The following is a 24,571-nucleotide window of genomic DNA, read 5'->3' as shown; positions in this document are numbered from 1 at the left end:
ATTATAATATAGATAATTTCATCAAAATAAATTCACTAATCTGCCATAAATTCACGAATCTGCCATTACACTCCATTAGGCATGAATGACCAAAGTCCAATTCCCAATATATGGTATAAGGGGCTAAGTGGCCTAATCCTGTGTAATGAATTGTAATTGTTCCTAAACAGATCCTCCCAAGAGACCATCATTGTCATGCAGATCTCCAAATGTGAACACCATACAATGCACGTGGTCAACGGTGCAAAACAACTCCATCCCAACAAAATACGTCATCACTTGCAAGATCAGGTAGGTGTGTGTGTGTGTGTGTGTGTGTGTGTGTGTGTGTGTGTGTGTGTGTGTGTGTGTATGTGTGTGTGTGTGTGTGTGTGTGTGTGTGTGTGTGTGTGTGTGCACGTGTATATATATGTGTGTGTGTGTGTGTGTGTGTGTGTGCGCGTGTATATATATATATGTGTGTGTGTGTGTGTGTGTGTGTGTGTGTGTGTGTGTGTGTGTGTGTGTGTGTGTGTATATATATGTATGTGTGTGTGTGTGTGTATATATATATATGTATGTGTGTGTGTGTGTGTGTGTATATATATATATATATATATATATATATATATATATATATATTATAATAGCCGTAGATGATTCTGTCTGTCTGTCTGTTGGGTGTCTGTCTGGGGTGTGGCTTACTCGGTTTGCAGAGTAGCTCCACCCATAGCTCCACCCATTCTGGGAGTGGCTTCATATAATTATAAACAAATATCCACCATTTTATTAACTCGTATAGCTTTGAGGCCTGTTTTGTAGGCCCGTGGTGTCTTGCTCTCTCTCCCAGTTTTATTTCAAATCAAATTCGATATATCATTTCATTTTTCACAGTCGCTAACATAGTTTTAGACTCGGTTGAAAAAAAACGGGAAGAAAATCCAATGAAAGTTGCCGTTTATAGAACGAAATGAATTCTCAAACGCCAGTAACTTCAAGGCCATTGAGTCTCTCTCACGCCTTTATCTCCAATCTAACTCACCATATGATTTCATTTTTATCGATGGTTTTGGACTCGGTGTCAGCAATAATTGAGAACATTCCACACACGCGGGAAAATGCAGATATATATTTTTAAAAATCGCGTCATGGTGAATCATACACCGCCCAACATGACACCGACGGCAATGTGTCGATATATATAAAAAATTCGCTTTTGCTTTTCCGTTAAGATATATTACTTTTTCGTTTGATGACAGTCGTCACAAAAACGTCAACAATGATGCCGACATATATTTCTTCGTTTTTATTTCATTCAACATTATTAGCCGGAAGTAAAATATGTTTCAGGAAATTACCGAGAGATATTTCTTCGTTTTTTTTATTAGTTATGTGCGCATACACTTTAAATAGGTTTATTTGAAATCTTTAATTTTCCACAATATAATTTACTTGCCATTTATCATTTGATGATTACGAGACACTTCCTCTTGAGGATCGTGACAATTCATGCGCTGCGTGGAAACTTCTATTTCCAAAATGAATGAGACGATCGATGAAGAACGCAGACTTGAACAGGATGCAGCAAGAAAGCGAATGAGACGGGCGAACGAGTCCATCGACGAACGTCAATGCAAACTTGCGGGGTCACCCGTGGGAATCCCATGGGCATGGATGTGTCTGACATTTCGACATATTGAGTTAGATGCTGCACATTCATTTTTACAAAATGGTTACTGGCAAGTCATCAGATCCAGAAATGGTGTAATTAACACAATTTATTTACGCGCAAGCAAGAAAGCAAGACCGGCCGATTTCCGATTCCGACGGGCCGACGGGCCGACGGGCGAGACGGGCCGACGGGCGAGACAGGCCGATTTGGAGCAAGAAAAAGAACGAGACGGGAGAAAAACGAGAGAAACGAGACGGGGAAAGCCGATTGGAGAGGCGAGTGAGGAGCGATTGGAGAGGCGAGTGAGGAGCGATTGGATAGGCGAGTGAGGAGCGATTGGAGAGGCGAGTGAGGAGCGATTGGAGAGGCGAGTGACGAGCGATTGGAGAGGCGAGTGAGGAGCGATTGGAGAGGCGAGTGAGGAGCGATTGGAGAGGCGAGTGAGGAGCGATTGGAGAGGCGAGTGAGGAGCGATTGGAGAGGCGAGTGAGGAGCGATTGGAGAGGCGAGTGAGGAGCGATTGGAGAGGCGAGTGAGGAGCGATTGGAGAGGCGAGTGAGGAGCGATTGGAGAGGCGAGTGACGAGCGATTGGAGAGGCGAGTGAGGAGCGATTGGAGAGGCGAGTGAGGAGCGATTGGAGAGGCGAGTGAGGAGCGATTGGAGAGGCGAGTGAGGAGCGATTGGAGAGGCGAGTGAGGAGCGATTGGAGAGGCGAGTGAGGAGCGATTGGAGAGGCGAGTGACGAGCGATTGGAGAGGCGAGTGAGGAGCGATTGGAGAGGCGAGTGAGGAGCGATTGGAGAGGCGAGTGAGGAGCGATTGGAGAGGCGAGTGAGGAGCGATTGGAGAGGAGAGTGAGGGATTGGAGAGGAGAGGAGTGTGAGGGATTGGAGAGGTGAGGGATTGGGGAGGAGAGGAATGTGAGGGATTGGAGAGGAGAGGAGTGCTAGGTGGAGAGAGGAGAGTGTCAGGTGGAGAGAGGAGAGTGTCAGGTGGAGAGGAGTGTGTCAGGTGGAGAGGAGTGAGGGGTCACATATAATGTGAAATAAATAAATTGTGTTCATTACACCATTTCTGGATCTGATGACTTGCCAGTAACCATTTTGTAAAAATGAATGTGCAGCATCTAACTCAATATGTCGAAATGTCACACACGTCCATGCCCGTGGGATTCCCACGGGTGACCCCACTAGTATATATATATATATATACATACAGTATATATATATATATATATATATATATATATATATATATATATATGTATGTATGTATATCTGTGTGTTGTGTGCGTGTGTGTGTGTGTGTATATATATATATATATATGTATGTATGTGTGTGTGTGTTGTGTGCCTGTTTGTGTGTGTGTGTATATATATATATATATATATATATATATATATATACTGAAACGCAAAAGAAACTTACCACCTTTGAAACCTTTAAATATCAATAATAACACTGCGTGTAGTAAATGTGTGAACTTATTTGTGGACAATAGTGTCCTCACTGTCAGACAAAACGGTCACGGATGGTCACTTGAACCTTCAATGGTCACTTCATAGCACAGCTGTTGAACAGCCGTTTTGACTGTCAGTGATTAGCCAAGGGGTACCGGATGATTTTAATGAGCTGCACGTGATGTCTTGATATTGGCTTTAAAAAGGCCAGTGCAAAATGGACATTTCAATCAACATGCCACGATTGTCAAGGGATCAACGGCAGCGTGCCCTGGGCATGCTGCAAGGCGGACTGAGCTACCGTGAGGTGGCACGTCACCTTGGCTGTTCACACCAGACGATATCGGCCCTGGTGGACAGAGACACCCTCCACAACTCTGCAGATGACAGACCTCGATCAGGGAGGCCAAGAGTCACCACTGCAAGGCAGGACAGGCAGATGGTCCGAAGTCACCTGCGGGATCGATTCCGTCCAGCATCCCACACTGCGGCAGAAACTCCGGGGCGTGCAAACCCACGGATCTCCAATGATACTGCACGAAGACGACTGCATGACTATGGTCTGACTGCCAGAAGACCATACAGAGGCCCCGTGATGATGGCTGCCCATCGCCGCAACCAACAGAGATGGTGCCAGCAGCATCAGCGGTGGACCTTGGCGCAGTGGAACGAGGTCGCTTTCAGCGATGAGTCAAGGTTCTGTGTGGACAGTCCTGATGGGCACCATCTCTGAAGGTTCAAGTGACCATCCATGACCGTTTTGTCTGACAGTGAGGACACTATTGTCCACAAATAAGTTCACACATTTACTACACGCAGTGTTATTGTTGATATTTAAAGGTTTCAAAGGTGGTAAGTTTCTTTTGCGTTTCAGTATATATATATATATATGTGTGTTTATGTGTGTGTATGTTCGTCCGCTCACTTATACTTGCCTACAAGTCACAATTTTAAACCGATCTTCACGAATCTTCACCAAATGGTAGAGTTCGTGGTCCGACAAAATCCTATATATTTTTGAGGTGAAAAGGTCAAAAGTTCAACATAGGCCAAAGGTCAACCACTTTTTTTCAAATTCCTAATATCCTCAATTTTCATCCGATTGACTTGAAATTCGATAATATTTTTATATATAAACAAACTGAGTTGAACCACCAATTATTTTTTAGGTCAACATCGGCCAAAAGGTCAACATAGGCCGAATTTCTAAAATTTCAATTTTCATCCGATTGACTTGAAAATTGAACAGCATATGCATATCGTCACTAAATTGGGGAATCAACTATTTTTGAATTAAAAAGGTCAAATGTCAACTCAAGGTCAAACTTCTAAAATCTTAATTTTTTTCTGAAATTTTCGTTTGAAAAACAATGAATTTTCATCTAATTGACCTGATCTTTGATTAAGATCATCAATTTTAATGTTAATAAAAATTGACAAGTTGATGTATCGAAGGCAACGTTTTTTCTCATTTAAAATAACTAGGGCATGCCCGTACTATATATATATCTAAAATTATATCCCCCCCCCTATTTACATGAAATGGTTTGGTCCAAAGCGAACGGCTTGCGAGTGGTGACAATCCCCCCCCTCTATTTACATGCAATGGTTCGGTCCAAAGCGAACGGCTTCCGGAGTTTGGTAAAGAAATCGCCATCGCGTACACAAACGCGCAGGAAAGCGAATGAATCGCAAATTCGTTTTTATTAGTTGTAAAACATAATGCCCAATTATTCAATTATCGCCAACGTATTTTGGCTTTTTGCAATTTAATCGCAAGGAAAAGTAGAAAGAGAAGAGGGGAAAAAAGAAAAGCCTTCCCTTGCTGCAAACAGCTGCTGCAAACAACAACAACATGGAAGGCTGCACTGTCCGGAAGTTGGCATATCGCAGTTACGATTATTTTAGTGTTAATGGCCAATTATTCAATTAGCGCCAACGTATTTTGGCTGTTTGCAATTTAATCGCAAGGAAAAGTAGAAAGAGAAGAGGGAAAAAAACGAAAAGCCTTGCATTAACGCATTAACGCTTGCATTGCATTAACGGTTCGGCACACGTGATAGCTCGCTGCTCTCTGATTGGTTGAAGCGTTTTTTGGACATATCTCGGTAAGTAATTGTCCGATTAATATGAAACCTTGAAAAGGCACATCCTCGGGTCCCCAGCAATATACCTGGCAAGTTTCAAGTATATCGGACCCGTGGTTGTCGAGAAACAGCGGTCGCATACAAACACACAGACAGACACACACACACACAGAGATTACTGGAATTATAGATAGATGAAGAGTGTCAGACGAACTGGAAATAAATGCAGCTGTTAACAAGTGCACGATACTTTTCTGAGTATATGAGTGAATAACATATTGTGTTAAATAAAGTTATTAATTTAAGTTCAACAATTCTTTGTTATTCGCATTTTTGATTATTTAATTGTTTAGTCAGATGCATGTATCAGCATTATATCGGTCATCGGCTGCCCTGCTGTGCAAATATCGGTATCGGCATCGGCCCTTGAAACACCCATGTCAGTCGAAAGAGGCCATCGTTTGCCGGTACATTGTCCAAAATCCCAGTTTGGAGCTACCTGGAAATTTGTAAATATCTTCCGTAAGAAGGGTTGCTCAGGTGTGGATATGGCACAGTCACGTGAAAAAGTAAGTACACCCCATGCAAAGTTTTGACTTTTTCAACATATTTCAGCATACAGCTATTTGATCTTCATTTCAACAATATTGATAGATAAAGGTGATATAATATAACAAATATCATGAAACATTTACATTTTGTAGTCCATTGTATAATTTAAATAAACATAAATGCAAATTTCGCATGTGGAAAAAGTAAGTACATTCTTGTCTCGAATAGGTGTTATTGCCCCCTTTGGCAGAAACAACCTCAAGTAGGCGTTTCTTATAACTGTCTACCAGTCTCTGACATCGACTGGGAGAAATTTTTTCCCACTCCTCCATGCAGAATTCTTTCAGCTGTGCCATGTTTGAGGGGTTTCTTGCATGCACAGCTCCTTTCAAATCCCCCCACAACATCTCGATGGGATTTAGATCCGGGCTTTGACTTGGCCATTCCAGAACCCTCCATTTCTTTCTTTTCAGCCATTCCTTGGTGGATTTACTGGTATGTTTAGGGTCATTGTCATGTTGCAAGGTCCACCTTCGGTTGAGCTTCAACTTCTCCGACAGATGGCCTCACATTATCCTCGAGCACCCTCTGGTACAATGAAAAATTCATTGTGGATTCTATGAGCGTGAGCTGCCCAGGCCCTAATGCAGCAAAGCTGCCCCAAACCATAATATTTCCACCACCATGCTTTACAGTTGGTATCAGGTTCTTGTGGTAAAATGCTGTCTTTGGTTTTCGCCAAACATGTCTTCTGGTACCGTGGCCAAATAGCTCTACCTTTGACTCATCTGTCCAGAGCTGTGTACCCTGGTACCCGGTGTGTACCCTGGTTAGAATAGGTACACCGTATCCCTGTGTGTCGTAAGAGGCGACAAAGAGGGTTGGCGTCAGGAAGGGCATCCGGCCATAAAAACATTGCCTCTAAAAGAGAACCATGACAATTACAACGACATATGGGCAGGGTAAAGCCCGAAGTGGAGATCGGTTTCTGAGGTTTGGGACATGGAATGTAGGGACAATGACAGGGAGATCAGGAGAAGTGGTGGAAGTATTGGTCAGAAGAAGAGTGGACATATGTTGTGTGCAGGAGACGAGATGGAAGGGAAGTGGTGTGAGAATGGTGAAGGGTAGGCAGGGACAGAAATGCAAGTTTGTGTGGCAAGGGTGCCTGGAGGGCATGAATGGTGTTGGTGTCCTGTTTTCTGAGGAGTTTGGAGACAGTGTGGTGAGTGTGAGTGAGTGATAGGTTGATGATGGTGAAAATGATGATTGGAAAGCACTTGGTGAACGTCATCTCGGGATATGCTCCACAGGTCGGTCGGAGCGATGAAGAGAAGGACAAGTTCTGGTCTGCAATAGAGAAGCTGATGGAAAACGTGAAAGATGAGGAAGTTGTTGTGGTAGGAGGAGACCTAAATGGACATGTGGGAAGGAGTATGGACGGTTTTGAGGGAGTTCATGAGGGTTACGGATATGGTTTGAGAAATGGAGAAGGTGAAAGGATTTTTGGAGTTTGCTGATGGAGCTGATTTGTTGATTTGTAATACTCAGTTCCAGAAAGAGGATAATAAGCTTGTTCATGCACGTCAGGTCGGTCAACGACAACCGTTGACTCCCTGATGGTGCGTAGGCGAGATAGGGGGCACCTCCGGGACAGAAAGGTGATCCCGGGGGAGGAGGCTGTTTCACAGCACCACTTGTTTGTCTGCGACATAAGGGTGAAAGGTGCGAGGAGAGCTCGGTGGGTGAAGTACCAACCGAGAATGAAGGTGTGGAGGTTGAAAGAGGTGACAGTAAGGGAGGCATTAAAAGAGAGGCTGAGTAGTGTAGAGGATGATGTGGTTGAGCTATGAACGTGGCCGTTGGTGAGGTATGTGGATGGACAAAAGGACCACCGAGGCACTCGGAAACATGGTGGTGGGATGATGAAGTTGGAAAGAGAATTGACGAGAAGAGGAAGAAGTTCAAGGAGTGGCAGAAGGCGAAGGGTACGGGAGCAGAAAAAGCAGAGCATGAAAGTTATAAGGCAGCCAAGAAGGCTGCAAAGAAAGAGGTAGCAAAGGCGCAGGAGGCATATAGGAAAATGTTCGGAGAACACTTGGATTCGGAAGAGGGTCAGAGAGCGGTATTCAGGATTGAAAAGCAGATAGCTAAAGAGAGGTGCGATGTGATGTGGATGAGTTGCTTGAAGGATGAAGAGGGACAAATCGTTGTGGACCCAGATGGAATTAAAGGAAGATGGAAAAGATATGTGGAAATACTGTTGAATGCAGAGATGAATGGGATGGCAACATCGAGAGTAACCCAGTTTTAGGACCGGCAGAGAAGATAACTGAGAAGGAAGTTGAGGAAGCAATAAGAGCAATGAAGAGTAGAAAAGCCGGAGGGCCGACAGGAGTTGTGGGAGATATGTTGAAGGCAGCAGGAAGTTGGGGTGTGAAGAGAATGACAGAGATCTGTAATCTGGTGGTGAAAGAAGGCCGCATTCCAGTGGATTGGGAACTGAGTACCCTCGTCCCTCTATGCAAGGGGAAAGGTGACCCTCTGGAGTGTGGCTTGGACCGAGCGATAAAGTTATTGGAGCATGGAATGAAGGTATTGGAAAGGGTGTTGGAGAGGAGGATAAGGAAGAAGGTGAAGATCGACGAAATGCAGTTAGGATTTATGCCAGGAAGAGGAACGACAGACGTGCTCTTTATGGGGACGCAGTTGCAGGAGAAGTACATGGAGAAGAGGAAGAGGTTGTTTCTTGGGTTTGTTGATCTGGAGAAAGCATTCGATAGGGTTCCACGCGAAGTATTGACATGGGCATTGAGGAAGTTAGAATTGGAGGAATGGTTGATCAGAGTGGTGATGGCAATGTACAAAAGAGCATGCACAGCTTTAAGGACGAAGGACGGGAACAGTGGTGAGTTTGAGGTCAAGGTGGGAGTGCATCAGGGGTCGGTACCAAGTCCACTACTATTTGTAGCTGTGATGGAGGTGCTGGCTCAGAACATAAAGGAGGGTTTACCGTGGGAGTTGTTGTATGCAGATGATCTGGTGTTGATTGCGGAAAGTATGGATGGACTGAAGGAAAAGATGAACAAGTGGAAGGAATGTTTGGAGACAAAAGGTCTGAAGGTGAATATAGGAAAGACGAAGGTGATGGCAAGTGGTAAAGCATGTGGTGAGGTGGAAAGAACTGGGAAGTGGCCATGTTCTGTGTGCAGGAAGGGTGTCGGAGTGAACTCCATTCAATGTACAATGTGCGCTGAGTGGGTTCATCAAAAATGTAGTGGTCTGAGAGGGTCATTAACCAGTGTGGCAGCTACATTCAAATGTAAGGTGTGCATAGAGGGAGCTGCAGATGGAGGAAATGTTGAGTTGGATCTTGGAGACAGTGTGAAGCTGGAAGGTGTGAAAACATTTTGCTACCTCGGAGACATGCTGAATGGAGAAGGTGGATCAGACTCGGCAACGGTTGCTGGAGTGAGATGTGTGTGGAAGAAGTTTCTGGAACTGAGTGGCATGCTGCGGAGGAGGGGAGTGTCATTGAAGCTGAAGGGAAAGGTGTATGCTGCATGTGTGAGAAGTGTTATGATTTATGGGAGCGAGACATGGGTCATGAATGTGGAGCAGCAATGAAGGCTGAAAAGGGTGGAAATGTGAATGGTTTGATGGATGTGTGGAGTATTGTTGAGAGAGAGGAAGACAAATGATGAATTGTGAAAGATGATGGGAATAGAGCCTGTGATTGATGCTGTGAAGAGGAACAGGTTGAGATGGTTTGGTCATGTGTTGAGGAAGGATGAAAGTGACTGGTTGAGAAGAGTGATGGAAATGAATGTAGAAGGAAGCAGAGGACGGGGAAGACCGAGAAAGACTTGGCGAAAGATGGTCGAAGAAGAAATGCGGGCAAGGGGGTTAACAAGGAGAGATGCAGAAAATAGGGCAAAATGGAGAAGATTGACATGGGGACCGCAAGGCTAACCCCCACTCTAGCATGGAAAATGGCTTTAAAATGCATGTTGTTGTTGTTGTTCAGAGCACATTGTTCCAGAAGTGCAGGTCTTTGCCTTGGTGTTCATTCGCAAACTTTAGTCTTGCCCTGATGTTCTTTCTGGACAGCAAAGGTTTCCTCCTGGCACACCTCCCATGTAGATCAAATTTGTGCAGCCTCTTTCTAATGGGAGACTCGTGCACTTTGACATCAACAGTGGCAAGAGCTACCTGTAGGTCCCGTGATGACATTCTGGGGTTCTTAGAGACTTCTTTCAGCATCTTGCGGTCTGCTCTCGGGCTGATCTTGCTGGGGCGGCCTGGCCTGAACAAGTTGGCAGTTGTTTGGAATCTTCTCCACTTGTAGATGATCTTCCGGACAGTCGGATGATTGATTTCAAATTGTTTGGAGATCTTTTTAAATCCCTTCCCAGACTCGTAGGCATCTATAACCTTCTTTCTGAAGGCCTCAGAGAGCTCTTTTGATCTAGGCATGGTGACGCCACACACTTCAACACAAAGAGCAAACCAAATGAAATGTCTGAGGTTTAAATAAGACAGGTTCCTCCAAGATCCTCTCTGACGATGTTCTGATCATTTGCACCTGAGCTGGTGCACCTGATTCTAATTTTAGGTATTTGAAGTAGTGATAAATGTAGGGGTGTACTTGCTATTTCCACATGCGAAATTTGCATTTATGTTTATTAAAATTATACAATGGACTACAAAATGTAAATGTTTCATGATATTTGTTGTATTATATCACCTTTATCTATCAATATTGTTGAAATGAAGATCAAATAGCTGTATGCTGAAATATGTTGAAAGAGTCAAAACTTTACATCTGGTGTACTTACTTTTTCACGTGACTGTATATGCCAAATGTCCTTATCTTGTACATTTCCTCATTTCCTCGAAATCCGTTCATCGATATAGCATTGGGTTTGTGTGGTGAACTCAACGGTCTTTTCCAGATTTTAACCTTAACATGTGCTACGTACATACATTTTAAAATTATTACTCCTGTCTGTTCAATCCCATTTTAGTTTTAAAAGCATGTTGATTTGTTATCAATAATTACGCAATAGTTTTAAAGTTAGTGTTTACATAAAAGACAATACTGTAGCGGCTACCGCTGGGTTTTCACAATCGCCTTGCACCTATCAAGGACGCGGAGCGATCACCATGCCGGGCTCGTCCAGGACGCCCGGGCAGGCCCGCGCTCAACTTGCCAGGCCTCGGTCGGGACGCCCGGGCATGCCCGGGCATGCCCGGGCAGGCTCGCCCTCAACTTGCCAGGCCGCAGCCAGGACGCTGGGCCACGCCCCCTCTCGCCTTTCCTGGGCAAACGCTCCGGGATAATATGTATATATATTGCTGCCCGATAAACGGGCTTTTCAGAGTGCCTGAGTGTTTGATTTGATTAAAGCAACTCGGATGAATTCCAGCTTTTTGTCGCGTCCATTCTTCCGATCGACGTGGGAGCCCCAGCTCCTTCATTGGTGACCTACCGACATGGACACGGCAGTCGCCTTTAAACTGCCTACCTTCTGGGAGGCTCACGCGGCGGTTTGGTTCGCACAGGCGGATTCCCTGTTCGCCCTGCGAGGCATCATGGCAGACGACACCCGCTTCCACCATGTGGTAGCAGCGCTCGGTTCGGCCACCGCGGCCCGCGCCCTGAGCCTCCTCGAGAGCCCGCCAGCCGCTGACAAATACGGCGCGATTAAGAAGCTTCTCCTCGACGCTTTCGCCCTCCCATCGGCGGAACGCGCACGGCGCCTGCTCGACCTGCCCGAGCTCGGCGACACGCGCCCTTCCGAGCGAATGGACTACATGCTTTCACTGCTCGGCGAGCACTCTCCGGCATTCCTGTTCCGGGAGCTGTTCCTCCGTCAGCTGCCTAACCCGGTACGCCTCACCCTGGCAAGCACGACGATCACAGATCCCCGGGCCCTTGCCAGAGAAGCCGAAAAGATCTCCGCCGCAGGACAGCGCATCGCAGCGGCGACATGGGACCCACCGCCATCCGACGCAACACCCATGGCGCCAGAGCACCCGGCACGGTCGACGACCGAACTGCCGACGCAATTGGCGGCCGCTACACCGAGCCGACCACCTCCAGCACGACGACCGGGGCCTCCACCTGACCAAGCGTGGTGTTACTATCATGCCAGGTTCGGACAGAAGGCCCGGACATGCCGACCCCCGTGCACCTTCGGCAGGCCGGGAAACGGCCGGGCCGGCGTTCATTACCAGCCATGAGCGCCGGCCACACGGGCAACTTACTGTTCATCACGGATAAAGCGTCCGGACGGCGCTTCCTGTGCGACACCGGCGCCCAACTGAGCGTCATACCCGCCTCTGACCAGGACAGGCAATCTGCGGTTTGCGGCCCCTCCTTGGTTGCGGCCAACGGATCGACCATCCGCACCTTCGGCCCGCGCAACGTCACCCTCTGCTTCGGCGGCCAACGCTTTGCTTGGACGTTTGTAACCGCAAACGTGCCCATGGCTCTGCTAGGCGCCGACTTCCTCTGCGCACACGGACTGCTGGTGGACGTCCAACGGCGTTGTTTAATCAACGCCGAAACCTTCAGCTCCCTGGTATGCACATTGAGCAGCTCCGCGCCGACCGAGCTGGCATGCGCCATCCCAGCGGCGAACGAGTTTGCTCGCCTGCTCACGGAGTGCCCGGCCCTCATGCGGCCGACGTTTTCGGCCGTCGCAGTACGGCATGGGATCGAGCACCACATAACAACCACGGGCCCGCCGGTCTACGCCAGGGCCCGCCGCCTCGACCCAGCCAAGCTCGCCGTGGCGAAGGCCGAATTCGACGCGTTGGAGCACCTCGGCATCGTGCGGCGCTCCGATAGCGCGTGGGCCTCGCCACTGCACATCGTGCCAAAGCCGGGGGGTGGATGGCGCCCGTGTGGCGACTACCACCGTCTCAATGACGCTACCACCCCCGACAGGTACCCGATCCCGCATATCCAAGACTTCTCCGCCCATCTGGCGGGACGGGTCATTTTTTCGAAAATTGATCTCATACGGGGATATCACCAGGTACCTGTCAGGGCGGCCGACGTCCCTAAAACGGCAGTCATCACGCCGTTCGGCTTATTCGAATTCTTGCGGATGCCGTTTGGTCTCAAGAACGCGGCTCAGGCGTTCCAGCGCTTGATGGACGGCGTGCTGCGTGACCTGCCGTTCCTTTTCGTTTTCCTGGACGACATCCTCGTCGCCAGCACGTCCCGGGCCGAGCACCTCCTCCACCTCCGAACACTGTTCGGGCGCCTCAGCGAGCACGGCCTCATCGTCAACCCGGCCAAATGCCACTTCGGCACGACGGCCGTTGATTTTTTGGGCCACCACATCACCAAGAACGGGGCCGTGCCGCTGCCAACCAAGGTCGAGGCCATCACCACGTTCCCGCGTCCCCGCACCATAAAGGCCCTGCAGGAATTCCTGGGAATGGTGAATTTTTATCACCGCTTCGTGCCCCGCGCTGCTCAACTCATGCGGCCCCTCTACGAAGCCCTCCGGGGCAAGCCGGCCAAGCACGACATCGCCTGGTCCGCAGCAATGGATGCGGCCTTCCAAAGCTCAAAGCGGGCCCTTGCCGACGCAACACTGCTCGCTCACCCGGTGCTCAACGCTCCCATCGCCCTCACCACGGATGCCTCCGACTACGCGGTGGGCGCCGTACATGAGCAATGGGTGAACGGGGTTTGGCAGCCACTCGTTTTTTTCAGCCGGCAGCTCCGGCCGAACGAGCTCAAATACAGCACGTTTGACCGGGAGCTCCTCGGTCTACACCTGGCCGTCCGCCATTTCCGCCACCTCCTGGAGGGCCGACCTTTCACGGCGTTCGTCGACCACAAGCCGTTGGTTTACGCCATGGCCAAGATCACGGAGCCGTGGTCGGCCCGCCAACAGCGCCACCTCTCCGCCGTGTCGGAGTTTACCACGGACATCCGGCACGTCGCCGGCAAAAACAACGCCGTGGCCGACTGTCTTTCCCGGGCCAGCGCGAACGCGGTCCACCTGGGCGTGGACTTTGCGCTTATGGCGGCAACCAAACCACCGACACCACGGTGCAAGCCCTCCGGGCGGCGGACACGGGCCTCCGCCTGGCCGACATCCCCTTCGCGGACACTGTCCTGCTCTGCGACGTCTCCCAAGGCCAGCCTCGCCCCATCGTGCCCGTCACCTGGCAACGCCGCATCTTCACCTCCCTCCACGGCCTTTCCCACCCGGGCCGGAAAGCTTCCCAGAAGCTGGTGTCGGCGCGATTCGTCTGGCACGGCCTTCGTCGGGACGTCCGCGATTGGACCAGCACCTGCACGGCCTGCCAACGGGCCAAGGTCCACCGACACACCCAGGCCCCGCTGGCACCTTTCACCGTGCCCGAACGACGTTTCGACCACGTCAACGTGGATCTGGTGGGCCCCCTCCCCCCATCACGGGGGTTCACACACCTGCTCACCATGGTGGACAGGACCACCAGGTGGCCGGAGGCCGTTCCCCTCGTCTCCACCACCACCGCCGACGTGGCGCAGGCTTTCATCGCCACCTGGGTCGCCCGCTTCGGCGCACCGGCGGACATCTCGTCAGACCGCGGACCACAGTTCACCTCCGAGCTGTGGGGCGCGGTCGCCCGCAACCTGGGGGTCAAGCTCCACCGTACTACGGCCTACCACCCCCAAGCAAATGGGTTGTGCGAGCGATTCCACCGCTCCATGAAGGCCGCGCTCATGGCCGGCCTTCAAGACGGCGGTTGGGCCGACCGGCTGCCGTGGGGCCTTTTGGGCCTCCGCACGGCCCCCAAGGAGGACCTCCAGGCATCCACCGCCGAGCTTGTCTATGGCCAGGCGCTACGCGTCCCGGACGAATTCGTGCCCGACGCTACCAGTCCCTGGTCCGCAGCTCACCAGCGCTCGGACCTCCAGGAGGCCGCCCGACGGTTTGCCCCCGTGCCAACATCCCACCACGGTGACCCCCAGTCCTACGTCCCCCCAGCACTTCGCACAGCGGAGTATGTTTTTGTGCGTCACGACGCACATCGGGGGCCACTCCGGCCGCCGTACGACGGGCCCTTCCGGGTGCTGCGACGGGACGACAAGTCGTTCGTCATCGACATCGGCGGCAGGTCGGACCGGATTGCGGTGGACCGCCTCAAGCCGGCGCACGTGGACGTCGACCACCCACCACGGGTGGCCCTTCCGCCGCGGCGAGGCCGCCCCCCGTCCACGGTGCCCCCCACTCGACCGCCCACCACCACACCGGACCCCCTCCCACGACCCGCCAGGGGTCGCTTCGGCCGGGTCATCAGGACCCCCCTCAAATTGACCCTGCCGGTGCAAGTCGATTCTGGGGGGACGTGTGTAGCGGCTACCGCTGGGTTTTCACAATCGCCTTGCACCTATCAAGGACGCGGAGCGATCACCATGCCGGGCTCGTCCAGGACGCCCGGGCAGGCCCGCGCTCAACTTGCCAGGCCTCGGTCGGGACGCCCGGGCATGCCCGGGCAGGCTCGCCCTCAACTTGCCAGGCCGCAGCCAGGACGCTGGGCCACGCCCCTCTCGCCTTTCCTGGGCAAACGCTCCGGGATAATATGTATATATATTGCTGCCCGATAAACGGGCTTTTCAGAGTGCCTGAGTGTTTGGTTTGATTAAAGCAACTCGGATGAATTCCAGCTTTTTGTCGCGGCCATTCTTCCGATCGACGTGGGGGCCCCAGCTCCTTCAATACCGTATTTGATATCAACAATATCACTTGTTCATATACTGTATGTACTGCACGTCTGTTTTTTTTTATTTGTTTTTTTTTGTCCTTTCTTCCTACAGTGACAATGAAAGAAAATGTGTTTTTAAAAGCACAAACACCTGCACCTTAGAAGCAAATCTCCGTTTCCTGGTCGTGTATAAAATAACCGTAACATCCGTTAACGAACTTGGATGCTCTGCGAGTGAAACTCTGACACGACATCAACGCGACATATGTGAGTTTTCAGAGGGCCTTCTCGATAACGTTTGAGTTTGCATTTTGGACATTGTTGAATTTTGTTTCGCGTCGATTGATCTTTGAAATTCTTCATTGTGTTTTAGTGCAGCCTGACCCCTGCACCGCATTACAAGGCCAACCGGTGCAAGGAGAGGATCAGCAAATCTGGGTCACCTGGCAGTACCCCCCGACGTGGATGAAACATCGAGGTTTATACCTTCTGCGCTTTAAGCTTCAGTATAAAGCTACACTTGCCAGCAGATACCAGGTGTGTTCAATACTCGTTACCTTTCATGGATATGAGCTTTTCTTACATTTCCATTTTGATTAGGACTTGCAATTAATAAACTATTTTTTAGCACCTGCTTCCTCCTCTTTTTGTGTCCAGCATTCTCTCTGTTAAACTGTAATGGTAGTAGGTTGTAAACAGCAACCGCTCAGGGTAGTACTACCGTTTGGACATAGGAATGATAAAGTGGTGCCAGGAACTATCTTACACTCTCCGTGTCAGGATTATTGGTCTTTCTGTCTCACTCAAACTATACCTACCGGGCTCGCTTTAATCTCTCTCTTTCTCTTTCTTGCAAACAAATAACCTTCCCCATCACCCCTCCCATCCAAATCTTCCCCCTTGCCACTCCCCTCCTAATCCTCCCCATCACCCATCTCTTTCAAATCTCCCCCCTTTCCCCTTCTCTCCTAAACTCCCCCCACACCCCTCCCCTCCAAGACTCCCCCTCGCCCCTCCCCTCCTTGACTCCCCCCTCAACCCTCCCCTCCAAATCTCCCCCATATCCCATCCCTTTCAAATCCCTCCCCTTGTCCCTCCCCTTCAAATCTCCCCACCCTCATTTCTTTTCAATTTCCCCCCTCTCACTCCCCCTCCTCAAAGCGTCCTCCCCACTTCTTCCCTCTTCCAACTCTCACCTCCATCTCCCCCAACCTTCTGCCTCGCTCTTCCCCCTCCTCAAATAACACCTCATTGTGCCTCACCCAATCACCATCAAACCTTTTGTCTGCCCCATCCTTCCCTTTCTCCGAGCTATTCTGAAATCTCTGACACACCTTCAACAGCTCTCCCTACCTCTTCCACCTCTTCCACATCTTACCCACCCCTCCTCCCCCCTGTTCTGTATCCGATGCTCCCCCTTCCTCTTCATTAACGGTATGGACCTCAAACATCCGGAGCCTTCGTTCAAACTCAACTGATCTCTCCATACAGGTTGCTTCTGTCAAACCAGACGTGATCTGCTTAACAGAAACTTTCCTCCTTCATGATGTCTCTGATTCCTTAGTATCTCTCCCGGGTTACTCCCTCCTCCGGTATGATAGACCTGAGCTTCGTCCTGGAGGTGGGGTTGCTCTCTTTATCAAAAACTCTCTTCCTCACTCGCCCTGCACTGCACTCTCTCCACCTCACCCCCAGGAATACCTCTGGCTACGGCTTCCCCTTCGCTCCCACCTCTTGTTCATATGTGTGTTGTACCGTCCACCAAACAGTGATGACTCCATCTACATCTCGCTGTCTGATAATATGGACCAACTTCTGTCGACTCATCCTAACTCTGTGTCTTCCTCATATGTGGTGATTTCAATTGTCACCATGCCAGTTGGCTGGGTGTGGGTTCCTCTCTCACCAGCCATGGCTCCTCAGCAAAGGACTTCTGCGACTCACTGGGACTGACACAATCTGTCAATTTCCCGACCCGGATCTCAGTCAACGGGGCATCTTCTCTTCTGGACTTGGTTATGACTAACTTCCCTGAAAATGTCTGCTGCTCTTCTGCTCCAATCGGCTCATCTGATCATGTGCTTGTTAAATTGGACATCTCTCTGACCATTCTCAGGGAGCCTCCTCAGCGTCGACGAGTCTGGCATTTCACTCAGGCCAACTGGCACGGTCTTCAAGCAGCCATCAATCATCTGGACTGGTCTCCCATGTCTACCACCTCTGACATCACCTCATCCTGGGAATTCTTCCAAAGTAAATTGCTCTCTCTCATGCACAGATTTATCCCATCTCGTCTTCAGTTGTCATACCCTTCCTCCCGTCCATGGTACACGGAATCTTGTGGTGAGGCTGTTGCCCAGAAATAACTTGCCTTCGTCTCCTGGAAAGCAAATCCAACGGAAGGAAATCTCATTTCCTTTCACAAAGCCCGAAACAAGTGTGTGTCCACCCTCAGGAGAGCCAGGAAACAATATCTCTCCGTTCTCAAGACCGAACTCTCTTATCTGTCTCCCTCTTCCAAATCCTGGTGGCGTCTGGTCAAATCTGTTTCTGGTGTTTGTTCCCCCTCCATCCCCTCCCTTACATCAAACGGCTACACAGCTGACTCCGCACGTGAAAACGCTGAATGCCTCAACTCTGTGTTTGCCTCTAAATCTTGTGTCCCAAACCCATCCCTCTCTGTACCCACCGTACCCTCCCGTGTCCTTTCCTCCTGACAAGGTGGAAAAGTTTCTGTCAACCCTCGACTCTGATTCTGCAACTGGACCTGACGGCATCAGCCCACGGGTCCTAAAATCCTGTTCTTCCGCTCTTTCACTCCCTCTCTCTGTTCTCTTCACCCTCTCTTTTGCTCAAGGTCAACTGCCATCTGCTTGCAAATCAGCCAACATCACCGCTTTGCACAAAAAAGGTGCAAAAACAGATCCTAGCAACTACAGACCAATCAGCCTTCTCCCAATTATCAGCAAAGTCATGGAATCCATCATTGCTTCGGATATTAAATCTTTCCTCTTCTCCAATGGCTTGATCTCTGATCATCAATTTGGTTTCAGACCAGGTCACTCTACTCTGGACATGCTGCTTCTGCTGTGTCAACAATGGATGGAGGTCCTCAATGCCAAACAGGAAATTAGAGCTGTCTCCCTTGACATATCACGTGCCTTCGATACGGTCTGGCACCCCGCTCTGCTCACCAAACTCTCCTCCTTTGGTATCCATGGAAATCTCCACGCATGGCTGGTGGACTTCCTCTCTCGTCGTAGTCAACGTGTGGCCCTGAATGGGTTTCTCTCATCTCCTCTTCCTGTTCAGGCTGGAGTTCCGCAAGGCAGTGTTCTGGGCCCTGTGCTTTTTCTGGTCTTCATCAATGATCTCTCTGACTCTCTTGAAAACCCTCTCTATCTCTTTGCTGATGACTCCACTCTCTGCCGCTCCATTCCTAATCCCTCAGATCGGCAGTCTGCAGCCTCCTCGCTCTCTGCAGACCTGGACAAAATCACAGTCTGGGCAAACAAGTGGAACATGTCTTTCAATCGTGACAAATCTCACACTCTTACGATGTCTCTCCAAAAAGACCGACTGGACAACCCTCCCATCTACTTTCTGAATAATCCTCTCCAAGAAGTTCTGTCACTCAAGCTTTTGGGTCTCACTATCTGCCATGATCTTTCCTGGGAAAACCACATTTCCAAGCTGGCCTCCAAAGCCAGTCGCCGACTGTGCATCCTCCGTCGTGCGAAGTCCTTCCTTGGCACACCTGAGCTCCTCACCACATACAAGGCTTTCATCCGCAGCTCAATGGAATACTGCTCTCCCCTCTGGGCTGGTGCTCCTGCCTCACACCTAGCTCGTCTTCACGCTGTTGAAACCAAAGCTGTCAGAATCATTGGAATCTCCCGCGATGACGCTATCTCCGAGGGCCTTTCACTTACTCACCTCAGGCAGGTTGGTGGTCTTTCCGTCTTCTACCGACTCCTCTCCGGCCTTGCTCCCCCAGCTCTCTCTCTCTCTGGGCTCTATCCCCCAAATATTCCTGCAGGTCGCACAAGATCTGCCTGCAACCCTCTTATGGTTAAACTGCCAAAATCAAGACTCTCTGCTCACCTTCACTCCTTCATTCCTCTTTTTCCCGCCTCTGGAACAAACTCCCTCACTCTGTTCAATCCCACTCCTCCCTCCAGGTCTTTAAAACGGCTGTTCACCACCATCTCTTATCTTCCCCAATCCAAAACCTTGATCTTTTCTACCCCTACTAATTTCACCCCAAATCCACTTTTTTGAGGTGACTTTTGTCTTCTTTCCTGGAAGTCCTTGGTGTCCTTGCGTTTTATACCTATCCTGCCTCCCCCCAGGCCCTCTGCCTCCCACACATCTCCCGATGTCCCTGCCCTCAAATGTTGTGTTTGTGTGCTTCCTCCCCTTCTCTCCCCATCTTGTCCACCACTCCCATTTTTATATACTTTGTTTACTTGTTTGTTTGATTTGTTTGTTTGATAAATGTTAGCTCTTTCACGAGCCTCGACTCTGTATACAAAAAAAAAAAAAAAAAATCATACACTTTTCTTCCCTTTTATTTAAGGCCTGGCCTCGATTTTTTTTCTTTTCTTTTGGGGGGGATACAGAGTCGAGGCTCGTGAAAGAACTAACATTTATCAAACAAACAAATCAAACAAACAAGCAAACAAATTATATAAAAAGGGGAGCGGTCGACAAGATGGGGAGAGAAGGGGAGGAAGCACACAAACACAACATTTGAGAGCAGGGACATCGGGAGATGTGTGGGAGGGAGAGGGCCAGGGGGGGGGGGGCAGGATAGGTATAAAACGCAAGGACACCAAGGACTTCCAGGAAAGAAGTCGACACCTCAAAGAGTGGATTTGGGGTGAAATTAGCGGGGGTAGAAAAGATCATGGTTTTGGATGGGAGAAGATAAGAGATGGTGGTGAACAGCTGTTTTAAAGACCTGGAGGGAGGAGTGGGATTGAAGAGAGTGAGGGAGTTTGTTCCAGAGGCGGGAGAAAAGAGGAATGAAGGAGTGAAGGTAAGCAGAGAGTCTTGATTTTGGCAGTTTAACCATAAGAGGGTTGCCGGCAGATCTTGTGCGACCTGTAGGAATATTTGGGGGACAGAGCACAGAGAGAGCTGGGGGAGCAAGGCCGGAGAGGAGTCGGTAGAAGACAGAAAGACCACGAACCTGCCTGTGGTGAGCAAGTGAAAAGCCCTCGGAGTTAGCTTAATCGCGGGAGATTCCAATGGTTCTGAAAGCTTTGGTTTCAACAGCGTGAAGCCGAGCTAGGTGTGAGGCAGGAGCTCCAGCCCAGAGTGGAGAGCAGTATTCCATAGAGCTGCGGATGAAAGCCTTGTATGTGGTGAGGAGCTCAGGTGTGCCAAGGAAGGACTTCGCACGACAGAGGATGCCCAGTCGGCCACTGGCTTTGGAGGCCAGATTTGAAATGTGGTTTTGCCAGGAAAGATCATGGCAGATAGTGAGACCCAAAAGCTTGAGTAACAGATCTTCTTGGAGAGGATTATTCAGAAAGTGGATGGGAGGGTTGTCCAGTCGGTCTTTTCGGAGAGACATCATGAGAGTGTGAGATTTGTCAGGATTGAAATACATCTTCCACTTGTTTGACCAGTCTGTGATTTTGTCCAGGTCTGCAGAGAGTGAGGAGGCTGCAGACTGCCGATCTGAGGGATGAGGAATGGAGCGGCAGAGAGTGGAGTCGTCAACAAAGAGATAGAGAGGATTTTCAAGAGAGTCAGAGAGATCATTGATGAAGACCAGAAAAAAGCACAGGGCCCAGAACATTGCCTTGGGGAACTCCAGGCAGAACAGGAAGGGGAGATGAGAGAAACCTATTCAGGGCCACACGTTGACTATGACTAGATAGGAAGTCCGCCAGCCATGCATGGAGATTTCCATGTATACCATATGAGGAGAGTTTGGTGAGCAGAGCGGGGTGACAGACCGTATTGAAGGCACGTGATATGTCAAGGGAGACAGCTCTAATTTCCTGTTTGGCATTGAGGACCTCCATCCATTGTTGAGACAGCAGAAGCAGCATATCAAGAGTAGAGTGACCTGGTCTGAAACCAAATTGATGATCAGAGATCAAGCCATTGGAGAAGTGGAAGGATTTGATATCAGAAGTGATGATGGATTCCATGACCTTTCTGATTATTGGGAGCAGGCTGATTGGTCTGCAGATGCAAGGATCTGTTTTTGCACCTTTTTAAAGTAATGCGGTAATGCTGGCTGATTTCCACGCAGATGGTAGATGACTTTGAGCAAAAGAGAGGGTGAAGAGAACAGAGAGAGTGTGACATTGAGCGACAGAGCAGGATTTTAGGACCCGTGGGCTGATGCCGTCTGGTGCAGTTGCAGAATCAGAGTCGAGGTTTGACAGAAAGTTCTCCACCTTGTGAGGAAAGAAGGACACAGAGTTCGACTGGGTAAGCTGGGTACTGGAGCAGCAGCTGGGTTTGACTGGGTAAAGTGGGTACAGAGACAGAAGGGTTTGGGACACAATATTTTGAGGCAAACACAGCGTTGAGGCATTCAGCTTTGTCATGTGCGGTGTCAGCTGTGCAGCCGTTTGAGGTAAGGGAGGGCATGGAGGGGGAACAAACACGAGAAACAGATTTGACCAGATGCCACCAGGATTTGGAGGAGGGAGACAGGTTTGAGAGTTCAGTCTTCCGATTTGAGAGATATTGTTTCCTGGTCTGCTGAGGGTAGACACACACTCTGACAACATGGACCAACTTCTATCCACTCATCCCAACTCTATCTTCCTCATATGTGGCGCCTTCAGCTGTCAACATGCCAGCTGGCTGGGTGTGGGTACCTCTCTCACCAGCTATGGCTCTTCAGCAAAGGACTTCTGTGACTCACTGGGACTGACACAATCTGACAATTTCCCGACCCGGATCTCAGTCAACGGTGCATCTTCTCTTCTAGACTTGGTTATGACAAACTTCCCTGAAAATGTCTGCTGCCCTTCTTCTGCTCCAATCGGCTCATCTGATCATGTGCTTGTTAAAGTGGACATCTCTCTGACCATTCTCAGGGAGCCTGCTCAGCGTCGACGAGTCTGGCATTTTACTCAGGCCAACTGGCATGGACTTCAAGCAGCCACAATCATCTGGACTGGTCTCCCATCTCTCGTGCCTCTGACATAAACTAATCTTGGGAATTCTTCCAAAGCAAACTGCTCTCTCTCTTGCACAGATTTATCCCATCTCGTCTTCAGTTGTCGTCCCCTTCTTCCCGTCCATGGTACACTGAATCTTGTGGTGAGGCAGTTACCCTGAAACAACTTGCCTTCACCTCTTGCAAGGCAAATGCAACTGAACGCAATCTCAGTTCCTTTCACAGAGCCCGGAATAAGTGTGTGTCTACCCTCAGGAAAGCCAGGAAACAACATCTCTCCACTCTCAAGACTGAACTCTCAAACCTGTCTCCCTCCTCCAAATCCTGGTTGCATCTGGTCAAATCTGTTTTTGGTGTTTGTTCCGCCTCCATCCCCTCCCTCCCCTCAAAGGGCTACACGGCTGACACTTAACGTGACAAAGCCGAATGCCTCAACTCTGTGTTTGCCTCAACATCTTGTGTCCCAAACCCATCTCTCTCTGTACCCACCTTTTCCAGTCGAACCCAGTTTCTCCTGGACTCTGTGTCCTTCTCTCCCAACAAGGTGGACAAGTTTCTGTCAAACCTCGACTGATTGTGCACCTGGACCAGACAGCTTCAGCCCACGGGTACTGAAATCCTGCTCTGCTGCTCTATCTCACCCTCTCTCTGTTCTGTTCAGCCTCGATTTTGCTCAAGGTCATCTGCCAGCATCTTGGAAATCAGCAAACATTACCGCTTTACACAAAAAATGTGCAAAAACAGATCCTTGCAACTACAGACCAATCAGCCTGCTCCCAATAATCAGCAAGGTCATGGAATCCATCATCGCTTCAGATATGAAATCTTTCCTCTTCTCCAATGGCTTGATCTCCGATCATCAATTTGGTTTCAGACCAGGTCACTCTACTCTGGGCATGCTGCTTCTGCTGTCTCAACAATGGATGGAGGTCCTCAATGCCAAACAGGAAATCAGAGCTGTCTCCCTCGACAAATCTCGCGCCTTCGAAATGGTCTGGCACCCAGCTCTGCTCACCAAACTCTCCTCCTATGGTATCCATGGAAACCTCCATACCTGGCTTGCGGACTTCCTCTCTAGTCGTAGTCAACGAGTGGCCCTGAATGGAATTCTCTCATCTCCCCTTCCTGTTCAGGCTGGAGTTCCCCAAGGCTGTGTTCTGGGCCCTGTGCTTTTCTGGTCTTCATTAATGATCTCTCCGACTCTCTGGAATATCCTCTCCATCTATTTGCTGATGACTCCACTCTCTGTCACTCCATCTCTCAACCCTCAGATCGGCAGGCAGCAGCCTCTTCACTCTCTGCAGACCTGGACAAAATCACAAACTGGTCAAACGAGTGGAACATGTCTTTCAATCCGGACAAATCTCACACTCTCACTTTGTCTCTTCAAAAAGACCGACTGGACAACCTTCCCATCTACTTTCTCAACAATCCTCTTGAAGAAGTTCTGTCACTCAAGCTTTTGGATCTCACTATATGCCATGATCTTTCCTGGGAAAACCACATTTCCAAGCTGGCCTCCAAAGTGAGTCGCCATCTGCGCATCCTCCGTCGTATGAAGTTCTTTCTGGGCACTTCTGAGCTCCTCACCACATACAAGGCTTTCATCTGCAGTTCAATGGAATACTACAAATCTTCCTTCTTCAATGGAATCAATGGAATCTTCAATGGAATCCCATCAATGGAACCCCATCAATGGAACCACTTCAATGGAACCCCTTCAATGGAACCCCTTCAATGGAACCCCTTCAATGGAATCAATGGAATCTTCCCCGCAGTTCAATGGAATCTTCTCCCATCCAAAACCTTGATCTTTTCTCCCCCCGCTAATTCACCCCAGATCCACTTTTTTGAAATACCAACTTCTTTCCTGGAAGTCCTTGCAGTGTCCATGCGTTTTATACTTCTCCGCCCCACCCCCCCCCTTCCCACGCCTCCTCCCCCACCC

The 24,571-nt window shown here is 49.6% G+C and overlaps 1 protein-coding gene across 1 annotated transcript in view; it reads left to right on the top strand.

Moving 5' to 3' along the window:
* LOC137422081 (ciliary neurotrophic factor receptor subunit alpha-like) overlaps positions 1-24,571 on the top strand; it is a 234,202-nt gene that overhangs the window by 157,896 nt on the left and 51,735 nt on the right. The window contains exons 6-8 of the mRNA XM_078772912.1: positions 171-291; positions 15,583-15,737; positions 15,844-16,007. Of these exons, the coding sequence (XP_078629038.1) occupies positions 171-291; positions 15,583-15,737; positions 15,844-16,007 (440 nt within the window). The remainder of the gene's footprint in view (positions 1-170; positions 292-15,582; positions 15,738-15,843; positions 16,008-24,571) is intronic.

The sequence above is a fragment of the Myxine glutinosa genome, chromosome 2 (assembly GCF_964187855.1).
Source record: "Myxine glutinosa chromosome 2, kmMyxGlut1.1, whole genome shotgun sequence".
Taxonomy (NCBI): domain Eukaryota; kingdom Metazoa; phylum Chordata; class Myxini; order Myxiniformes; family Myxinidae; genus Myxine; species Myxine glutinosa.
Note: the sequence above shows the minus strand (reverse complement) of the source record. Positions and strands in the feature narration are given on the sequence as shown.